The sequence below is a fragment of the Mobula birostris genome, chromosome 3, assembly GCF_030028105.1.
Source record: "Mobula birostris isolate sMobBir1 chromosome 3, sMobBir1.hap1, whole genome shotgun sequence".
Lineage (NCBI taxonomy): Eukaryota > Metazoa > Chordata > Chondrichthyes > Myliobatiformes > Myliobatidae > Mobula > Mobula birostris.
Window position 1 is genome coordinate 224,670,348 of NC_092372.1, and position 19,214 is coordinate 224,689,561.

The 19,214-nt window shown below is 45.6% G+C and overlaps 1 protein-coding gene across 2 annotated transcripts in view; it reads right to left on the bottom strand.

Moving 5' to 3' along the window:
- parp10 (poly(ADP-ribose) polymerase family member 10) overlaps window positions 1-19,214 on the bottom strand; it is a 58,148-nt gene that overhangs the window by 9,521 nt on the left and 29,413 nt on the right. For both annotated transcript variants that reach the window (XM_072254245.1, XM_072254244.1), the window contains exons 6-10: window positions 14,304-14,516; window positions 13,494-13,611; window positions 12,304-13,329; window positions 8,188-8,324; window positions 3,318-3,486 (exon numbers count right to left, since the gene is read on the bottom strand). In XM_072254245.1, coding sequence (XP_072110346.1) covers window positions 3,318-3,486; window positions 8,188-8,324; window positions 12,304-13,329; window positions 13,494-13,611; window positions 14,304-14,516 — 1,663 coding nt within the window. The remainder of the gene's footprint in view (window positions 1-3,317; window positions 3,487-8,187; window positions 8,325-12,303; window positions 13,330-13,493; window positions 13,612-14,303; window positions 14,517-19,214) is intronic.

A 19,214-nucleotide genomic window follows, 5' to 3' on the forward strand; every position in this document is an offset into this window, starting at 1 on the left:
ACCAATTGGCGTTTGAGATTGATTAGCAAGAGCAAATTAAATGAAGGCAGGGGTTAGCACAGCGGCCGTCGTCTGAGTGGACAGAGCCAGAATAGTGATCTAGAGACCTTAGCTCTTCGAGGCTTTTGTCAGAGAAAGGAAAGGAAAGAAAAGCTCAAGCTTAAGTTTTTTTTTAAATCTGCTCAGCTAGAACAGTAGAGATGCCAGGCAGGACAGTTGACTGCTCCTCTTGTGGATGTGGGAAGCCAGGGAGACCTCAAGTGTCACTGACAACTACAGCTGCAAGAAGTGCATCCAGCTACAGCTTCTAACAATCCGTGTTAAGGAGTTGGAGCTGGAACTGGATGATCTCCGCATCATTTGGGAGGCTGAGGAGGGTGATAGATAGGACACATAGAGAGGTGGTTACACCCAAGGTGCAGGACACAGAGACTGGGTGACAGTCAGGAAGGAGCCAATGCAGTGTGCCCCATGGCGATTCCCCTCAACAACAGGTAGATCACTTTGGAAACTGTCAGGGTGGGGAAAAAGGATGACCTAACAGAGGAAAGTCACAGTGGTCAGCTCTCTGGCACAGAGTCTGCCTCTGTGACTCAGAAAGGAAGTGGGGAGAAGAGGCACACTGTGATGATAGGAGATTCATTAAGGGAACAGAAAGGAGGTTCTGTGGGCAAGAATGAGATTCCTGGGTGATATTTTGCCTTCTGTGTGCCAGGGTCCGGAATATCTCAGATCAAGTCCTCAGCATTCTTAAGAGGGAGGGTGAACAGCCAGAAGTTGTGCTCCATGGAGGTACCAAGGATGTGGGTAGGATGAGTGACGAGGTTCTGCATAGGGAGTTCAGGGAGTTAGGTGCTAAGTTAAATGACAGGACCTCCAGGGTTGTGATCTCAGAATTGCTACCTGTGCCACGTGCTAGTGAGGCCAGAACTAGGAAAATTATACAGTTAAATACTTGGCTAAGGAGTTGGTGTGGGAGGGAGGGAGGACATAAGATTTTTGTATCACTGGGATCAAAAATCATTAGAAGATAAAGATGAAATACAAAAGTAAGCTAGCTAATAACATTAAAGAGGATACAGAAGTTTCTTCAGATACATAAAGTGTAAAAAAAAAAGAGGCTAGAGTGGATATTGGACTCCTGGAAAACGATGCTGGAGAGGTAGTAATGGGTGACAACGAAATGGCAGACAAACTGAATGAGTATTTTGCATCAGTCTTCACTGTGGAAGACACTAGCAGTCTGGTAGAAGTTCCAGATATCAGGAGTCATGAAGTGTGTGAAGTTGCCATTACTAGAGAGAAGCTTCTTGGAAAACTGTAAGGTCTGAAGGTAGATATGTCACCTGGACCAGATGGTGTACACCCCAGGGTTCTGAAAGAGGTGACTGAAGAGATCATGGAGGTATTACTAATGATCTTTCAAGAACCACTAGATTCTGGAATGGTTCCAGAAGACAGGAAAATTGCAAATGTCATTTCACTCTTCAATAAAGAAAAGAGACAGAAGAAAGGAAACCGTAGGCTAATTAGTCTGTTGGGAAGATGTTGGAGTCCATTATTAAGGATGAGGTCTCAGGGTACTTGGAGGCACATGATAAAAAAGGCCGTAGTCAGCATGGTTTCCTCAAGGGAGAATCTTGCCTGACAAATCTGTTGGAATTCTTTGAAGAAATAACAAGCAGGATAGACAAAGGAGAATCAGTGTTGTGTACTTGGATTTTCAGAAGGCTTTGATAAGGTGCCACACACGAGGCTGCTTTACAAGCTACCAGCCCATGGTGTTACAGGAAAGATTCTAGCTTGGATAAAGCAGTGGCTGCTTGGCATGAGGCAAAGAGTGGGAATAAAGGGAGCCCTTTCTGGTTTGCTGCCAGTGACTAGTGGTGTTCCACAGGGGTTCTGTGTTGGGACCAATTATTTTTACATTATATGTCAATGATTTGGATGCTGGATTTGATGGCTTTGTTCTCAAGTTTGCAGACGATATGAAGATAGGTGGAAGGGCAGGTACTTTTGAGGAAGTAGAGAAGCTACAGAAGACTTAGATTAGGAGAATGTGCAAAGAAATGGCAGATGAAATACAAGGTTGGGAAGTGTACGGTCATGCACTTTGCTAGAAGAAATGAAAGGATTGACTATTTTCTAATCAGGGGAAGGCACATTCAATGTTAACATTCATTTCAAGAGGACTAGAATATAAAGGCAAGAATGTAATGCTGAGACCTTTATAAAGCCCTGGTGAGGCTTCACTTGGAGTACTGTGAACAGCTTTGGTTCAAAGGAGGTTCACGAAAATAATTCCATGTTTGAATAGCTTGTCATGTGAAGAGCGTTTGATGGCTTGAGGCCTGTACTCACTAGAATTCAGAAGAATGAGGGGTGACCTTATTGAAACCTATTGAATGGTGAAAGGCCTTGATAGAGTGTATGTGGAAAGAATGTTTCCTATGGAGGGGTGTCTTTTTAGGATGGAGATGAGGAAGAATTTCTTTAGCCAGAGAGTAGTTAACCTATGAAATTCTTTGCCAAAGGCAGCTGTGGAGGCCAAGTCTTCATGTATATTTAAGACAGAGGTTGATAGATCCTTGATTGGTCAGGGTATGAAGGGATACAGAGAGAAGGCAGGAGATTGGGGCTGAGAGGAAAATTGGATCAGCCATGACGAAATGGTGAAGCTGACCTGATAGGCCAAATGGCCTAATCCTGCTCCTATATCTTATGGTCTTTTGGAATAGACTACTCTCTTCTTACTGTGGTCAACTGACAGGTCTGGCCAAAACCATATAGGTCACAATTATTTTCATCCCTCATTGCACCAACTTAACCAAATGCTGATGGACAGTGGTTGTAGACCTCACTGGTAGAGCTGGTGGAACATGAAGACACATCACAACAGTCGTGAAGCCAGAGGAAGGCTACAGCCATGAAAGGTCCACAGTCCTCTTGCATTCCATGCCACTGGACACTAACCCCGACTTGTCAAGGGAGTTGCCCATGCATCAGCCTCCCCATGTTAAACAAAATCACAGAAAGATGTTCTCCATTATGGGGAGCAGCCCCTTAGAAGACCATTATACTGACTTGAGTGATCACACTACTACCAGTGGTCACGTTCTGGTGACCTCTTTCTAAAGGACATTGGCAAACCAGGTGGGTTCACAGCAGCAGATCATTTTTGTTACCAGTGCAGGAAACCAAACATGGCACAAGGAAAATTCCGTAAAATTAGGAACAACCAGATTCCCTTCAGCACCCCATCCCCACTCCTCCCCTCCCTGGAGTGGCCTCGCTCTGTCAAGTTCTTTAATCCTTACCGTTCTTCCCACAGAAGCTCCTGTTAAAGCCATGCACATAGATCTCTTTGGCGCTCTCTTCGCTCGTTCCATGGTACAGGACTCGCTCAACATTGGTCTGGGTGGCCTCCATGCTGGTCTTCTTCAGCATGTACTGTTGGTACAGCAACGGATTATGTACCTTTTCCACCTGGGTGACAAGCACAGGGTAAATCTTACTAATCTCTTGGACTTCAACTCAGTCCTCCAGTACTACTTCATTAATGTCAGTTTCACTGAGCCATTAGTCCCTCTTCACCCCCACCTCAAAATTTAAAGGAAATTTATTATCTGCTGTAATTACATATATGTCACCATGTGCAACCCTGAAATTCATTTTCTTGCGGGCATACTCAATAAATCCATTAACCACAATAGAATCAATAAAAGACCACGCCAACTGGGTGGACAACCAGTGTGCACAACAAAACTGTGCTAATACAAAAAGAAGAGGGGTAATAACTGTTCCTGAACCTGTTGGTAGGTGAGCCTTGAGGCTCCTGTACCTTCTTCCTGATGGCAGCAGTGAGAAGAGAGCATGATCTGGGTGGTAAGTGTCCCTGATGATGGATGCTGCTCTCCTGTGACAATGCTCCATGTAGATGTGCTCAATGCTGGGGAGGGCTTTACCTGTGATGGACTCGGCCGTATCCACTACTCTTTGGAGGATTTTCCATTAAAGGACATTGGTGTTTCCATACTAGGCTGTGATGTTTGTCATACTTTGAAGTTTGTCAAAGTTTTAGATATGTCGAATCTTCACAAATTCCTAAGGAAGTGAGGACACTGCCATGCTTTCATTGTAATTACCCTCAGGTACCAGGCCCAGGCCAGGTCCTCTGAAATGATAACACTGAGTAATTTAACATTGCTGACCCTCTTCCCCTCTGATCCCTTGATGAGAACCAGCTCACAGACCTCCGGTTTACCTGTTCTGAAGTCAAAATCCAGTTCCTTGGTCTTCCTGACATTGAGTAAGAGGCTGTAATAATGACACCACTCACAGATTTTCAATCTCACTCTGGCAAGCTGATAGGTCACCACCTTTGATTTGGCCTACAACGGTAGTGTCATCAGCAAACTCGAATGTGGCATTGGAGCTGTGCTTAGCCACATGATCATAAGTGTAAAGTGAGTAGGGCAGGGGGCTAAGTGCACAGCCTGTGATACAGCCGTGCTGATGGGAATTGGAGAGATGTTTTGCCTATCTGAACTGACTGGGACCTGCAAGGGAGGAAATCGAGGATCCAATTGCACAAGGAGGTATTGAAGTCTTGAAGCTTATTGATTTGTTTTGAGGGGATGATGGTATTGAATGCTGAGCTGTAGTCGATAGAGATCATCCTGATGTAGCCATCTTTGCTGTCCACAGGTTCCAGAGTTGAGTGAAGAGCCAATGAAATGGCATCTGTTGTGGACCTGTTGCGCCGGTAGGCAAATTCGAGCTGATCCAAGTCGCTTCACAGCCAAGAGTTGATATATTTCATCACCAACCTCCAAATCACTTCATTACTGTGGGTATAAGTGGACGATAGAGGGTGGGTTACCATGTTCTTCTTAGGCATTGGTATAATTGAAGCCTGTTTGAAGCAGGTGGGTACCTCAGACTGCTGAAGCGAGAGGTTAAAGATCTCAGTGAACATTCCAGCCAATTGATCAGCACAAGTCTTTAGTACTTGGCCAGGTACCCCGTCTGGGCTGATGTTTTTTGTGGGTTCACTCCCCTGAAGGCTACTCGCACGTCGGCCTCAGAGACTGAAATCGATGGCTGTGGGAGTTCATGATGGTTCTTCCATGTTTTGACAGTCAAAGCGAGCACAGAAGGCATTGAGCTCATCTGGAAGCAAACCCCTGTTGTTACCTGTCATTTGACTTTACTTTATAAGAGGTGGTAACTTTCTGTCCCTGCCACAACTGACTTAATTAATTGAGGTTTAGTCTGGAATTGCCACTTCATCCATGAGATGGCTTTCTGGAGATCGTACCTGGACCTCTTGGAACTTTCTTGGTCACCAGACTTGAATACCTCTGATCTGGCCCTCAGCAGATTACAGATCTCATGGTTCATCCAGGACTTCTAGTTGGAGAAGACTCTGGATGATTTTGTGGGGTCACACTAGTCTAACAACTGTTCTGATAAAGTCCATGACAACCATGATGTATTCATTCAGATCCACAGATGAGTCCTTGAACATGACACAGTCCACCAACTTGAAGCAATCCTGTAGCGGCTCCTCTGCCCCCCTCAACCATCTCTTTGTTGTGCTAATCTCTGGAGTCTTGCTCTTTAGACTCTGCCTGTATGCAAGTAGATGGTCAACCAAGTGATCAGATTTCCCAAAATGTGGTCTGCACTGGAACAGCAGGCATTCCTTACCTTCGTATAACAGCAGTTTAGTACCGTGGAACCTCTGGTGCTACAGGTTATATGCTGATGGTAATTGGACAGGGATTCCTTGAAACAAGCCTGATTGAATCTCTGACTGTGATATGAAATGCATCAGATTGGACTGTTTCTTCTTTGGTGACTGCATCACGTAGTATCTCAAGCTCTTGATTATAGTTGGCCACTGGTGGCATGTAAATTGCAGTCAGGATCATGGATGAGAACTCCCTCAGTGAGTAGAATGGACAGTATTTGATCATTAGGTGGTCAAGGTCAGGGGGTCACGATTTCTCCAAAACCACTACATCGGGGCACCACAATGTTTATCATGAAACACACACCTCCACCTTTTGCCTTTTCCAAATCAGCAGTTAGGTCCATCCCGTGTATCGAGAAGCTTTGGGTCTGCTCTCCTGTCCTCTTTATACTGACCATCTCTCTCTCTACACTCTCAGTCACTATGTAGGGTTTCAACTTGAAATACTGACACTCCCTCTGCCTCCAGAGATGCTGCCTGACCCCGGGTTCCTCGAGCAGTTTGTTTCCTGTTTCAGGTTCCAGCATCTGAAAGCTGCAGAGAGTTGTAAACACAGCCAGCACCATCATGGGTGCTAACCTCCCCAGCATCAAGGACATCTTCAAAAAGCGATGCCCCAAGGCGGCATCCATCATTAAGGGTCCCCATCACCCAGGACATGCCCTCTTCTCATTGCTAACATCAAGGAGGTGGTACAGGAGCACACTCAATGTCTCGGGAACAGTTTCATCTCATCCACCATCAGAATTCTTAATGGATAATGAACCCATGTACACTTCCTCACTATTTTTTTGCTCTTTTTGCACTACTTATTATAACTTACAGCTTTTAAAAAAATATTTTGTATTGCAATGTACTGCTGCCGCAAAACAACAAATTTCACGATGTATGCCAATGATATTAAACCTGATTCTGATTCCTGAGGAACAGATTCTAACTTTTTACCCATGTCAATGAAATTTTAAAAACCTTCATTAAGTCTCCACTCGGCCTCTAACGCTCTAGGAAAAACAACCCAAGTTTGTCCAATCTTTCTTTATAGCTCATGCCCTGTAAACCAGGAAGCATCCTAGTGAACCTCTTCTGAACCCTCCCCACGTCCTTCCTACAACGGGGAGGCTAGAACTTCACACAATGCTCCAAATGCTGTATGACTAAAGGTTTATATAAGACCATGTAACCATAAGACATAGGAGCAGAATTGGGACATTTGGCCCACTCAGTCTGCTCCAACATTTCATCATGGCTGATTTATTTTCCCTCTGAACACCATTCTCCTGCCTTCTCCCTGTAACTTTCGACACCCTTACTAATCAAGAACTTATCAACCTCCACTTTCAATACACCCCCAATGACTTGGCCTCCACAGCCTCGTGTGGCAAAGAATTCTACAGATTCACTAGCCTCTTGGCTAAAGAAATCCCTCCTCATCGCTGTTCTAAAGGGACACCCTTGTACTCTGAGGCAGGGTCCTCTGGTCCTAGACTCCTGTAGGATTTTGTGAGTAAACATGCAAGAGTTGTTTTATGTGCTTAATGAAAGCCACAGCCTTTAACTTCCATTACGAACAAAGAGCCATCGCTTTTCACTGACATCATTACATCAGAAGCATCTCTTAAAATGAACACAACTCAATGACTGCATTTGTGAATTATGTAGGACAGTGTGAATTATGTATGAACAATGTGTGTCATTTGTCAACCATTATGTTACCCTACGCTCCCCCACTATAGGAAGCATCCTCTCCACATCCACTCTATTTAGGACTTTCAATATTCAATAGGTTTTAATCAGATCCCTATGAGTCGTGGGCAGATTCAAGCCCACATCCTAGAAGTGAAAATTTTTTTAAAAAGATAAAAATTAGCTTTGTCACATGTACATTGAAACATACAGTGAAATATGTCAATTGCTTCAGAGGCCAACACAATTCAAGGATGTGCCGGACACAGCCCACAGGTCACCGTAACAACATAGTATGCTCACAACGTGCTAACCCTAGCCTGTTCATCTTTGGAACGTGAGATCACCCAGAGGAAACCCACATGGTCATGGGAAGTATGAACAAACCGCTTACAGTGGCGAGAACTGAATCTGGGTTGCTGGCGCTGTGGAGCGTTACACTAACCACTCCACTTCCATATAGTAAAGTCAACATTTGTCCTACGCCTGTTCTTCACTGGCAGCAGACTCACAGAGCACTACAGAACAGTACAGGCCCTTTGGCCCACGATATTGACCCAATCTTTTAACCACTCTTAACCCTAGCTCACTCAAACTTTCCTCATGTGACATGCTCTCTAATTCAGGTAGCACTCTGGTAAATATCCTCTGCACTCTCCCTAAAGCTTCCACACCCTTCCCATAATGAGGTGACCAGAACCGAACACGCTACTCCAAGTGTGTTCTAACAGGGAACTTCATCTGACCTTTATAATTTTGATCTTGTCATGCAGGTCCTTCAGGGTTTTGAAGAAGTGGGGCATAATCTTGGTGTATTCCTCGGCGGATTCATTCAACTGGACCAGTTCGACGTACCCAGTGGCCAGAGGCAACGAGTCTACACCTGTGGGGAAAATGACATTGGTGTTTCAGTAAACAAATGCACCAGTCTAAGATCGTGACATCGATTGTCTCCATACCCACCACAACCTCTGTCCCTCAGGCAAAGCTGTTAACAAGACATACAACACAAAGCAGCAGAAGAGTGGTGGATGGAAGTTCAATCAAAGGAGGTTTGGATACGGACAGGGATGGGAGGGGTTTGGAGGATTTTGGTCTGGATGAATGTAAATGGGGCTAGGCAGAAACAAGGTCGGCAGACACTAGATGAGCCGAAGGGCCTGTTTCTAAGCTACAGTGTTCTTCAACTATCAGATTCAAAACCAGTAACTTTCCCCAAGCTGATCAACACCTCCACCCACTCACCCACCCCCCCAAAAACTTTTCCTCATTTCCTGTCAGTCACCTTATGTACAGACACACCCGTGTCTAGCGTCACTTTATGGACATACAATTAATGTACTTTATGTATTTATATTTATTGTGTGTTTTACTATTATTACGTTCTTTATCTTATTCTGTGTTTCTTTATCATGCTGCATTGGATCCACAGTAACAATTATTTTGTTCCCTTTATACTTGAGTACCAGAAATAATATTAAAGAAACTTGAATCTTGATTCTACTTCCGGCATCTTGGTCCATGATATCTGTGCCAACCATGATATCAATTTAAATTTATCCTATCTGCCTCCAGATGGTCCATATCTCATCATTCCAAAGAGGTTGTGTTTAATCTTGATAAAATACTGGTTAGGCCACTACTTGAGGTATACAGTGAAACAGCACAGAAACAGGTCCTTTCACCCACTGGTCCATGCTGACTAAGATTCCACCTAATTAGTCCCATTTAACCCATATCCCTCTAAACCCGGGGTTCCCAACCTTTTCTATGCCATGAACCACTATCATTAACCGAGGGGTCCATGGACCCCAGGCGAGGAACCCATTCTAAACCTTTCCTATTCACCTCCCTGTACCTTTGAAATGCTGTTAATATATTTGCCTCTTCCACTTCCTCTGGCAGCTCATTCCATCTACTGACCACATTCTGGGTGGAAAAGTTGCCTCGTGTCATTATTAAATCTCTCCCCTTTCTCCTTAAAGCTATGCTCTTTAGTTTTTCATTCCCCAACCCTGCACATTCACCTTATCTTGGCTTCTCATGATTTTCTACAATACTATAAGGATTTTCCCTTATTCTCCTACTCTAATGAGTAACATCCCACCCAGTTCAACTTCTCTCCACAGCTCAGTCCCTCAAATCCTGACAATGCCCTTGTAAATCTCCTCCATATTCTTCCCAGCTTAATAACATAATGATGTACTATGTTGTATGATGTGGGCAATTATGGTCTGATGACCATGATCATTCTTGGCAAATTTTTCTACCATTGTCATTGGTTTGCCATTGCTGTCTTCTGGGCAAGATGGGTGACCCCATCCATTATCAACACTCTTCAGAGATTCTCTGCCTGGCATCAATGGTTGCATAACCAGAACTTGAGATCTGCACCAGCTGCTCATACGACCACCCATCACTTTCTCCCATGGCTTCACGTGACCCTGACTGGGTTGGGGGGGAGGGTGGAAGCAGCTAAGCAGGTGCTACACCTTGCCCAAGGGTGGCCTGCAGGCTAGTGGAGGAAAGAAGTGCCTTACACCTCCTTTGGTAGAGATGTATCTCCACCTTGCCGTCCTTAATAGCACCTTTCCTAATAACAGGCAGCATGGTAGTATAATGGTTAGCATAACACCACCACAGTGCCAGCAATCCAGCTTCAATTTCAGCTGCCGTCTGTAAGGAATTTGTACGTTCTCCCCACGAATGCATGGTTTTCCTCTGGGTGCTCCGGTTTCCTCATACATTCCAAAGATGTACAGATTAGTAGGTTAATTGGTCACAATGGGTGTAAATGGGCGGTGCTGTCTCATTGGGCTGGAGGAGCCTGTTAACGTGCTGTATCTCTAAATAAGTACAATTTAGGGATTAAAACTGAACACATTAATTCAGCCTCACTAATGTCTTATTCAACTGCAACATAACATCCCAACTTCCACACTCAAGTGCCCTGACCAATGAAGTCCAGCATGCCAAAAAGTATCTTCAGCACCCTATCTCAGTTCTCCCCACTCCCACTGGGCAGAAGATACAAAAGCCTGAAAGCAAGTACCACCAGGCTCAAAGACAGCTTCTACCCCGCTGTTATCAAACTCCTGAACGGACCTCTTGTATGATAAGATGGACTCTTGGCCTCACAATCTACCTCATTATGATATTGTACTTTATCATTTACCAACACAGCACTTTTTTGGAAGCTTTTACACTTTATTCAGTTTTGTCACTGTTTCACTTTGTTCTACTGCAATGCACTGTGTAATGATTTGATCTGTATGGACAGTATGCAAGGCAAGCTTTTCACTGAATCTTGGTACCTGTGACAATAGTAAGCCAAAAGAAACCCAAAAAACAATTCTGTATTGCAACCAATTCTAAACACTACTCTTTCGGATGCAAAGGCAGTGAAAAATAAATTACTGAAATGGCTCCAGGGATGAAATAATTGAACCAGAGACTCATTAGAGGAAGCCAGAACAAGGTGACCAAGGGAAACTTGAAGCATGTCTACAAGCATGACCTCAACCTACCGACTCACTTTCAAGGGCTCTTCATCTTATGTTCTGAATATTTATTGCTTATTTATTATTATTCTTTCTTTCTTGTTGTATTTGGACAGTTTGTTGTCTGTCCTGTTGGGTGCAGTCCTTCACTGATTCTATTGTGTTTCTTGTATTTACTCTGAATGCCCAAAAGAAAAAGAATCTCAGTGACATATGTACTTTGATAATAAATTTACTCTGAAGCCTAGTCCTTGAGCGATTTGTTAATGGAAACAACCCGTTTCCAAACCAGAGGCCACTGATTTGAAGTGTTGGCCAAGAGGTGCAAGACAAGGTAGGAGGGTAACACAACACAGAATGCTGGAGGAGTTCAGCAGGTCAGGCAGCATCTACAGAAGTGAGTAAACAGTCGACGTTTTGGGCCAAGGCCCTTCATCAGGACTGGCCAGGAAGGGAGAAGAAGCCAGAATAAGGTGGTGGGGAGGGGAAGGAATGATAAGTGAGGTGAGGTGGGGTATGAAGCAAGAAGCTAGGAGGTGATAGGGGGAAAAGGTGGGTAAACTATGTCTCTCAGAGAGCAACGATGGTGGTGCCATCCAGGTTCTTGAGGGAGATGGACAAGCACTCGAGAGAAACCAATTTGCACGCCTACAAAAATGACTTTTCCAGCAACATCAGCTAGTCCTCTCTGTATAGATATTGGTTGACTAGTTGAGTTTATCCAGAATTCTCTAACACGGCATGAAAGAAGGTGAAAGTAGGTGGAAGTTTTTCTAATCTGATTTGATATCTTCCTGTCGGTAGGTGACCAGAACTACACAGAATAATCCAAATGTGGCCTCACTAACATCTTGTACAACTCCACCATGCCCTTCAAGCCCGGCTGTGAAAGGAGGAGGGTTGGGCATGGGGCTAGCAAACCCATCCTGTGAAAACCCAGAGCTACAGACATACCAGTGGAAGCTCCGAAGATCTCATCCCTGGGACAGGAAGGATCTCAGAAGATGGGGACAATTTGAAAGACAGGCTCAGGACTGAGGACCCTGGCAAGCTGCTGCCAGCAGCCTATGGGCGCCTGGACTCAAGTAAATAAGCAATATCTTATACAATTTCAGCGTAACATCCCAACAGAGTACCGAAAACTCTGACTTATGAAGGCCATTGTGCCAAAAGATCTATCTATGACCCCATCTACCTGTGACAACGCTTTCAAGGAATTATGGATCTGTACACAAGAGATTGCAGATACTGGAAATCCAGAGCCACACACACAAAATGCTGGAGCAACTCAGCAGGTCAGGCAGTTATCTATGGAGAGGAAGTCAAAACTCTGATTTAGAGAGACACAGAAATCATAATTACCAGAAGGACTGGTCAGAGATTTCCTCTCAATTTTAAGGGACTCTGTTGCCCCAACACTGTATTCTGTCATTTGTTCGAAGTCAATGGTGAATGGCTGGTTGTCAAATATCACATCAATCTTCTTCTGCTTGCACTGGAAGGCTTTCTCAATGAAAGCATTGGCTTTCAACGTGTAAGGAGTAGCAACACCTTGCCAGCTATGCCTTACCCACTGGACTGATTTGGCTAAGGAAGCTTCTTCCGCTCCGGCCACCTCATCTTGGACCATCCACTGCACAAGTTGAGTAATGTTCTCCTTGGCGGGCACGACATAGTCCACAAATCCGCGGACTGTGACTTCACTCCCTTGCCCAACGATGGAGACAGCATGCTTGCGCTGAAGATACTCCAGGTAACTCTTGTAGTCACCGGGCAGGTTCTGAAGGCAGGAGTGCTGGACCGATTGTTCACACGTAAAAGATCGGATTTTCCTCTCCAGTTCGTCCACCAGCTGGTTGAAATCCATGTCAACGCTGCCGTAGATTGTTAAGTGGGCAGAATTGGAAGCTCGTAGGGCATCGGCCATAGACATTTTGATGGCCTCTTCGAGCCCAGCTTCAGTGGACTCAATTTTGGACGCATGAATTGCACGTTCCAGGTCTCTTTCGTCGATCTTTGAGAGCTCTAGGACCCTCTGAAGATCCTCCTCTTCCTTGGTCCGCTGTAACCTGCTGTCCATGGAATACTGCAGCGCGAGGTACAACTGAGCATCATCATCGGCATCCACCACCCCAGGACCAAAGCCGCAAGCGCCATTATTGTTGTCATCTCCATCCTGGGATTTTCTGTTGCCATTGTCAATGACAGCTTCCTCCATGCCATTATCTAGATCAGGAGGCACGTTAGAAATCTGGTCAGTGTAGATATCCTCATCATCCAAAACATTTTCACCGACATCTGCTGTTCTTTGAGAATTCAAAGTGGTTGCATCTTCACCTCTTTTCTGATCAGTGTCTTTGATTGATGCAAGCAAACTTCGGATCTCATCTGTAAAACATGGGCAAAGCAGTTAGTTTTGTGACTCTTTCTCTGCAATTATTAGCACCATCGTTTATTGTCCCAAAACCATAAGATCATAAGCACGTGCTGGATTATTGCTTCATGGTCATTGATAAAATCTGAGCATCTCATATGAGTAACTTTGTGCTCACCGAGGTCCGGGAGGTTCTCATTCGCTGACTGTTGTTGGAACACTGTGAATTCTGTAGAAATGGGAGCATTTCTCTCAAACCTCGGTGTTCCCTGGTTCTGTTGGGTTTCCAGAGGATGCTGGTGGAGAAAGGCAGATTCAGGGTTAGAGACGGTGAGGTGAGAGGGTTGGGTCTAGGCCATCATAGTTCACTCAGTCCCAGCACAGCTGCTGAGGAGCTCAAGGTCCAGCACTGGTGCAGACTCTCACGATCGGGACTATACAGCTTAAGTTAGACCATAGGACATAGGAACAGAATTAGACTATCAAATAAGCGCTACCATTCCATCATGGCTGATTTATTATCCCTCTCAACTCCATTTAAAGGAGAGACTGGGTAGTCAAGAGTATCACAGCACAGAAACTGGCCCATGGGCCCATCTATACTGTGCTGGCCTGGTGTTCTGCTTAATCCCATCTGCCTGAATGGTTGGGTGAGACGAGAACTGAGGTCAGAGGTGAAAGGTGGAATATTTCAAGGGGAACTTCTTCACTCAGAGGGTAGTACACGTGTGGAATGAGTTGCCAACAGAAAGTGGTGGACATGGGTTTGATTATAACGTTTAAGAGAAGTTTGGATGGAAGGGTATGGAGAGCTATGATCCGGGTGTAGGTCGATAGAACTAGGCGGGTAACAGTTCAGCATGGACTAGATGGGCCAAAAAGCCTGTTCATGTGCTGTAATGCTCTATGACTAGTAGGTTAGTTGAGCGGAGCGGGCTCTTAGGGTCGAAAGTGCCTGTTACAGTACTGTTTCTCTAAAATACTCTACCTCCGACTGTGGCTTTATCCAGCAAGCTCTTTCCAGCCCGATCGTACACCGATACTTCCCCTCCAGCTGCTTCAAGATGTCGGCTCCTGTCCTCTCTAGTAGGAAGCGAGAGACACCGGGTTCCTGCAGGGTGACAGTTCTGGAGCAAATGGTAGAGATGATGCTGCGGAGGAGCTCGTCCATTATCTGACAGGCGCTGGCCTGACCAGTCACCTGCCAAAGGGAGGGAGAGGAACTTGTTCAATTCACCACTGGCATGATCTGTACAGGACAAATTCTCTCCTAAACCTCGGGATAAACAAATTATGGATTACACTGATGTAGTAAGATATCTCAAGCGCACAAAAACAGATATTGTTAATGTAGGCACTAACGACTGGCTTCAGTGCATCTGAAGGAACTATAATGGAGTTTTTCCAGGGCTTGGCATCTGGAATTCCAAGATTTAGGGGAAGTGCAAAAGGCCAGAACTGGGGGAACAAGGACGCACAGAAAATTCTGGAGGAACTCAGTAGATTCGAAGCAAGAAGGCTGCGAGTGAACAGCTAATTTTTCGCAGCGAAGGAAGCTTTTTACTACTCGGGGTAAAAGAGAGGCGAGACTGTGCAGGCGCGTGACATCAGCCAGTAGCATGCGAAGGGTTTAAAAAGAAGACCGCCATATCTAACAGGCAGCGGAGTGAGAGGCAGCAGAGTGGTGGGGTTTTGGCTCAACAGGCTTAGGCTGTAACAGGACGAGGCGAGGTAGGTTTAACTGTGTTAATTGCGGAAAGCAGGTAGTATGAGTGTGAGGCCAGTTTTCTGTACTCGGTGTCAGATGTGGGAGGTCCTGGAGTCTCCCAGCCTCCCGGACGGTCATATCTGCACCAGGTGTGTCAAGCTGCAGCTCCTGAGGGACCAAGTTAGGGAACTGGAGATGCAGCTCCATGACCTTCACTTGGACAGGGAGAGTGAGGAGGTGATAAAAAGGAGTTATAGGCAGTTGGTCACACTGGGGCCACAGGAAACAGACAGGTGGGTCACAGTCAGGAGGGGGAAGTGGAAGAGTCAGATACTAGAGAGTACCCCTGTGGCTGTACCCCTTGATAATAAGTACTCCCATTTGAGTACTGTTGGGGGGGGGGGGGGGGGACAGCTTACCTGGGGGAAGCAGCAGTGGCCATACCTCTGGCACAGGGTCTGGCCCTGTAGCTCAGAAAGGTAGGGAAGGGAAGAGGAAGGCAGCAGTGATAGGGGACTCTATAGTTAGGGGGTCAGACAGATGATTCTGTGGACACAAAAAAGAAACTCGGATGGTAGTTTGCCTTCCGGGTGCCAGGGTCCGGGGTGTTTCGGATCGCGTCCAAGATAAACTGCCGTGGGAGGGAGAACAGCCAGAGGTTGTGGTGCATATTGGAACTAATGACATAGGTAGGAAAAGGGAAAATGTCCTGAAAAAAGACTGCAGGGAGTTAGGAAGGAAGTTGAGAAGCAGGACTGCAAAGGTAGTATCTCAGGATTACTGCCTGTGCCACGCGACAGTGAGTATAGGAAAAGGATGAGGTGGAAGATAAATGCGTGGCTGAGGGATTGGAGCAGGGAGCAGGGATTCAGATTTCTGGATCATTGGGACCTTTTTTGGGGCAGGTGTGCTCTGTACAAAAAGGACGGGTTGCACTTGAATCCCAGGGGGACCAATATCCTGGCGGGGAGGTTTGCTAAGGCTCCTGGGGAGAGTTAAACTAGAATTGGTGGGGGTTGGGAACCGAACTGAAGAGACTGGGGAAGAGGCGGTTGGCTCACAAATAGAGAAAGCTTGTAGACAGTGCGAGAGGGAGGATAGGCAGGTGATAAAGGAGGGACGCGCTCAGACCAAAGGTTTGAGATGTGTCTATTTTAACAGAAGGAGTATTGTGAACAAAGCGGATGAGCTTAGACCATGAATCAGCACTTGGAGATATGATGTGGTGGCCATTACAGAGACCTGGATGGCTCAGGGAGGGAGGCAAAAGAGGTGGGGGGTGTGGCACTGTTGATCAGAGATAGTGTCACGGCTGCAGAAAAGGTGGACGCCATGGAGGGATTGTCTACGGAGTCTCTGTGGGTGGAGGTTAGGAACAGGAAGGGGTCAATAACTCTACTGGGTGTTTTTTATAGGCCACACAATAGTAACAGAGATATTGAGGAGCAGATAGGGAAGCAGATCCTGGAAAGGTGTAATAATAACAGGGTTGTCATGATGGGAGATTTTAATTTCCCAAATATAGATTGGCATCTCCCTAGAGCAAGGGCTTTAGATGGGGGTGGAGTTTGTTAGGTGTGTTCAGGAATGTTTCTTGACACAATATGTAGATATGCCAACAAGAGGAGAGGCTGTACTTGATCTGGTATTGGGAAATAAACCTGGTTAGAATCAGATCTCTCATTGGAAGAGCATCTTGGAGATGGTGATCATGATTCTGTCTCCTTTATAATGGCACTGGACAGAAATAGGAACAGACGTTAGATAAGCATTTAATTGGAGTAAGGGGAATTATGAGGTTATCAGGCAGGAAATTGGAGGCTTATATTGGAAACAGATGTTCTCAGGGAAAAGTACGGAAGAAATGCGGCAAATATTCACGGGATATTTGTGTGGAGTTCTGTATAGGTACGTTCCAATGAGACAGGGAGGTTATGGTAGGGTACAGGAACCGTGGAGTACAAAGGCTGTAACAAATCTAGTCAAGAAGAAAAGCTTACAAAAGGTTCAGAGAGCTAGGTAATGTTAGAGATCTAGATGATTATAAGGCTAATAGAAAGGAGCTTAAGAAGGAAATTAGGAGAGCCAGAAGGGGCCATGAGAAGGCCTTGGCGGGCAGGATTAAGGAAAACTCCAAGGCATTCTACAAGTATGTGAAAAGCAAGAGGATAAGACATGAGAGAATAGGATCTATCAAGTGTGACAGTGTAAAAATGTTTATGGAACTGGAGGAAATAGCAGAGGGACTTGATGAATACTTTACTTCAGTATTCACTGTGGAAAAGGATCTTGGTGATTGTAGTGATGACTTTCAGCAGACTGAAAAGCTTGAGCATGTAGTTATTAAGAAAGAGGATGTGCTGGAGCTTTTGGAAAGCAGCAAGTTGGATAAGTCGCTGGGACCGAATGAGATATACCCCAGGCTACTGTGGGAGGCAAGGGAAGAGATTGCTGAGCCTCTGGCAATGATCTTTGAATCATCAATGGGGACGGGAGAGGTTCTGGAGGATTGGAGGGTTGCGGATGTTGTTCCTTTATTCAAGAAAGGGAGTAGAGATAGCCCAGAAAATTATAGACCAGTGAGTCCTACCTCAGTGGTTGGTAAGTTGATGGAGAAGATCCTGAGAGGCAGGATTTATGAACATTTGGAGAGGTATAATATGATTAGCAGTCAGCGTGGCTTTGTCAAGGACAGGTCGTGCCTTAAGAGCCTGAATGAATTTTTTGAGGATGTGACTAAACACGTTGATGAAGGAAGAGCAGCAGATGTAGTGCATATGGATTTCAGCAAGGCATTTAATAAGGTACCCCATGCAAGGCTCATTGAGAAAGTAAACAGGCATGGGATCCAAGGGGACATTGCTTTGTGGATCCAGAACTAGCTTGCCCACAGAAGGCAAAGAGTGGTTGTAGATGGGTCATATTCTGCATGGAGGTAACTGACCAGTGGTGTGCCTCAGGGATCTGTTCTGGGACCCTTACTCTTCGTGATTTTTATAAATGACCTGGATGAGGCAGTGGAGAAATGGGTTATTAAGTTTGCTGATGACACAAAGGTTGGAGGTGTTGAGGATAGTGTGGAGGGCTGTCAGAAGTTACAGCGGGACATTGATAGGATGCAAAACTGGGCTGAGAAGTGGCAGGTGGAGTTCAACCCAGAGCTGGTGCGAGCTGGTTCATTTTGGTAGGTCAAATATGATGGCAGAATATAGTATTAATGGTAAGACTCTTGGCAGTGTGGAGGATCAGAGGGATCTTGGGATCCGAGTCCATAGGACACTCAAAGCAGTTGCACAGGTTGACTCTGTGGTTAAGAAAGCGTACGGTGTATTGGACTTCATCAATCGTGGAACTGAATTTAGGAGCCGAGAGGTAATGTTGCAGCTATACAGGACCCTGGTCAGACCCCACTTGGAGTACTGTGCTCAGTTTTGGTCTCCTCACTAGAGGAAGGATGTGGAAACCATAGAAAGGGTGCAGAGGAGAGTTACAAGAATGTTGCCTGGATTGGGGAGCATGCCTTATGAGAATAGGTTGAGTGAACTTGGTCTTTTCTCCTTGGAGCGACGGAGGATGAGAGGTGACCTGATAGAGGCGTATAAGATGATGAGAGGCTTTGATCATGTGGATAGTCAGAGGCTTTTTCCCAGGGCTGAAATGGTTGCTACAAGAGGACACAGGTTTAAAATGCTGGGGAGTAGGTACAGAGGAGATGTCAGGGGTAAGTGTTTTACTCAGAGAATGGTGAGCGCTTGGAATGGGCTGCCGGCAACGGTGGTGGAGGCAGATACGATAGGGCCTTTTAAGAGACATTTAGATAGGTACATGGAGCTTAGTAAAATAGAGGGTTATAGGTAAGCCCAGTAATTTCTAAGGTAGGGACATGTTTGGTACAACTTTGTGGGCCGAAGGGCCTGTATTGTGCTCAAACAGGAATTCTGCAGATGCTGGAAATTCAAGCAACACACATCAAAGTTGCTGGTGAACGCAGCAGGCCAGGCATCATCTGTAGGAAGAGGTGCAGTCGACGTTTCAGGCCGAGACCCTTCGTCAGGACTAACTGAAGGAAGAGTGAGTAAGGGATTTGAAAATTGGAGGGGGAGGGGGAGATCCAAAATGATAGGAGAAGACAGGAGGGGGAGTGATAGAGCCAAGAGCTGGACAGGTGATAGGCAAAAGGGGATACGAGAG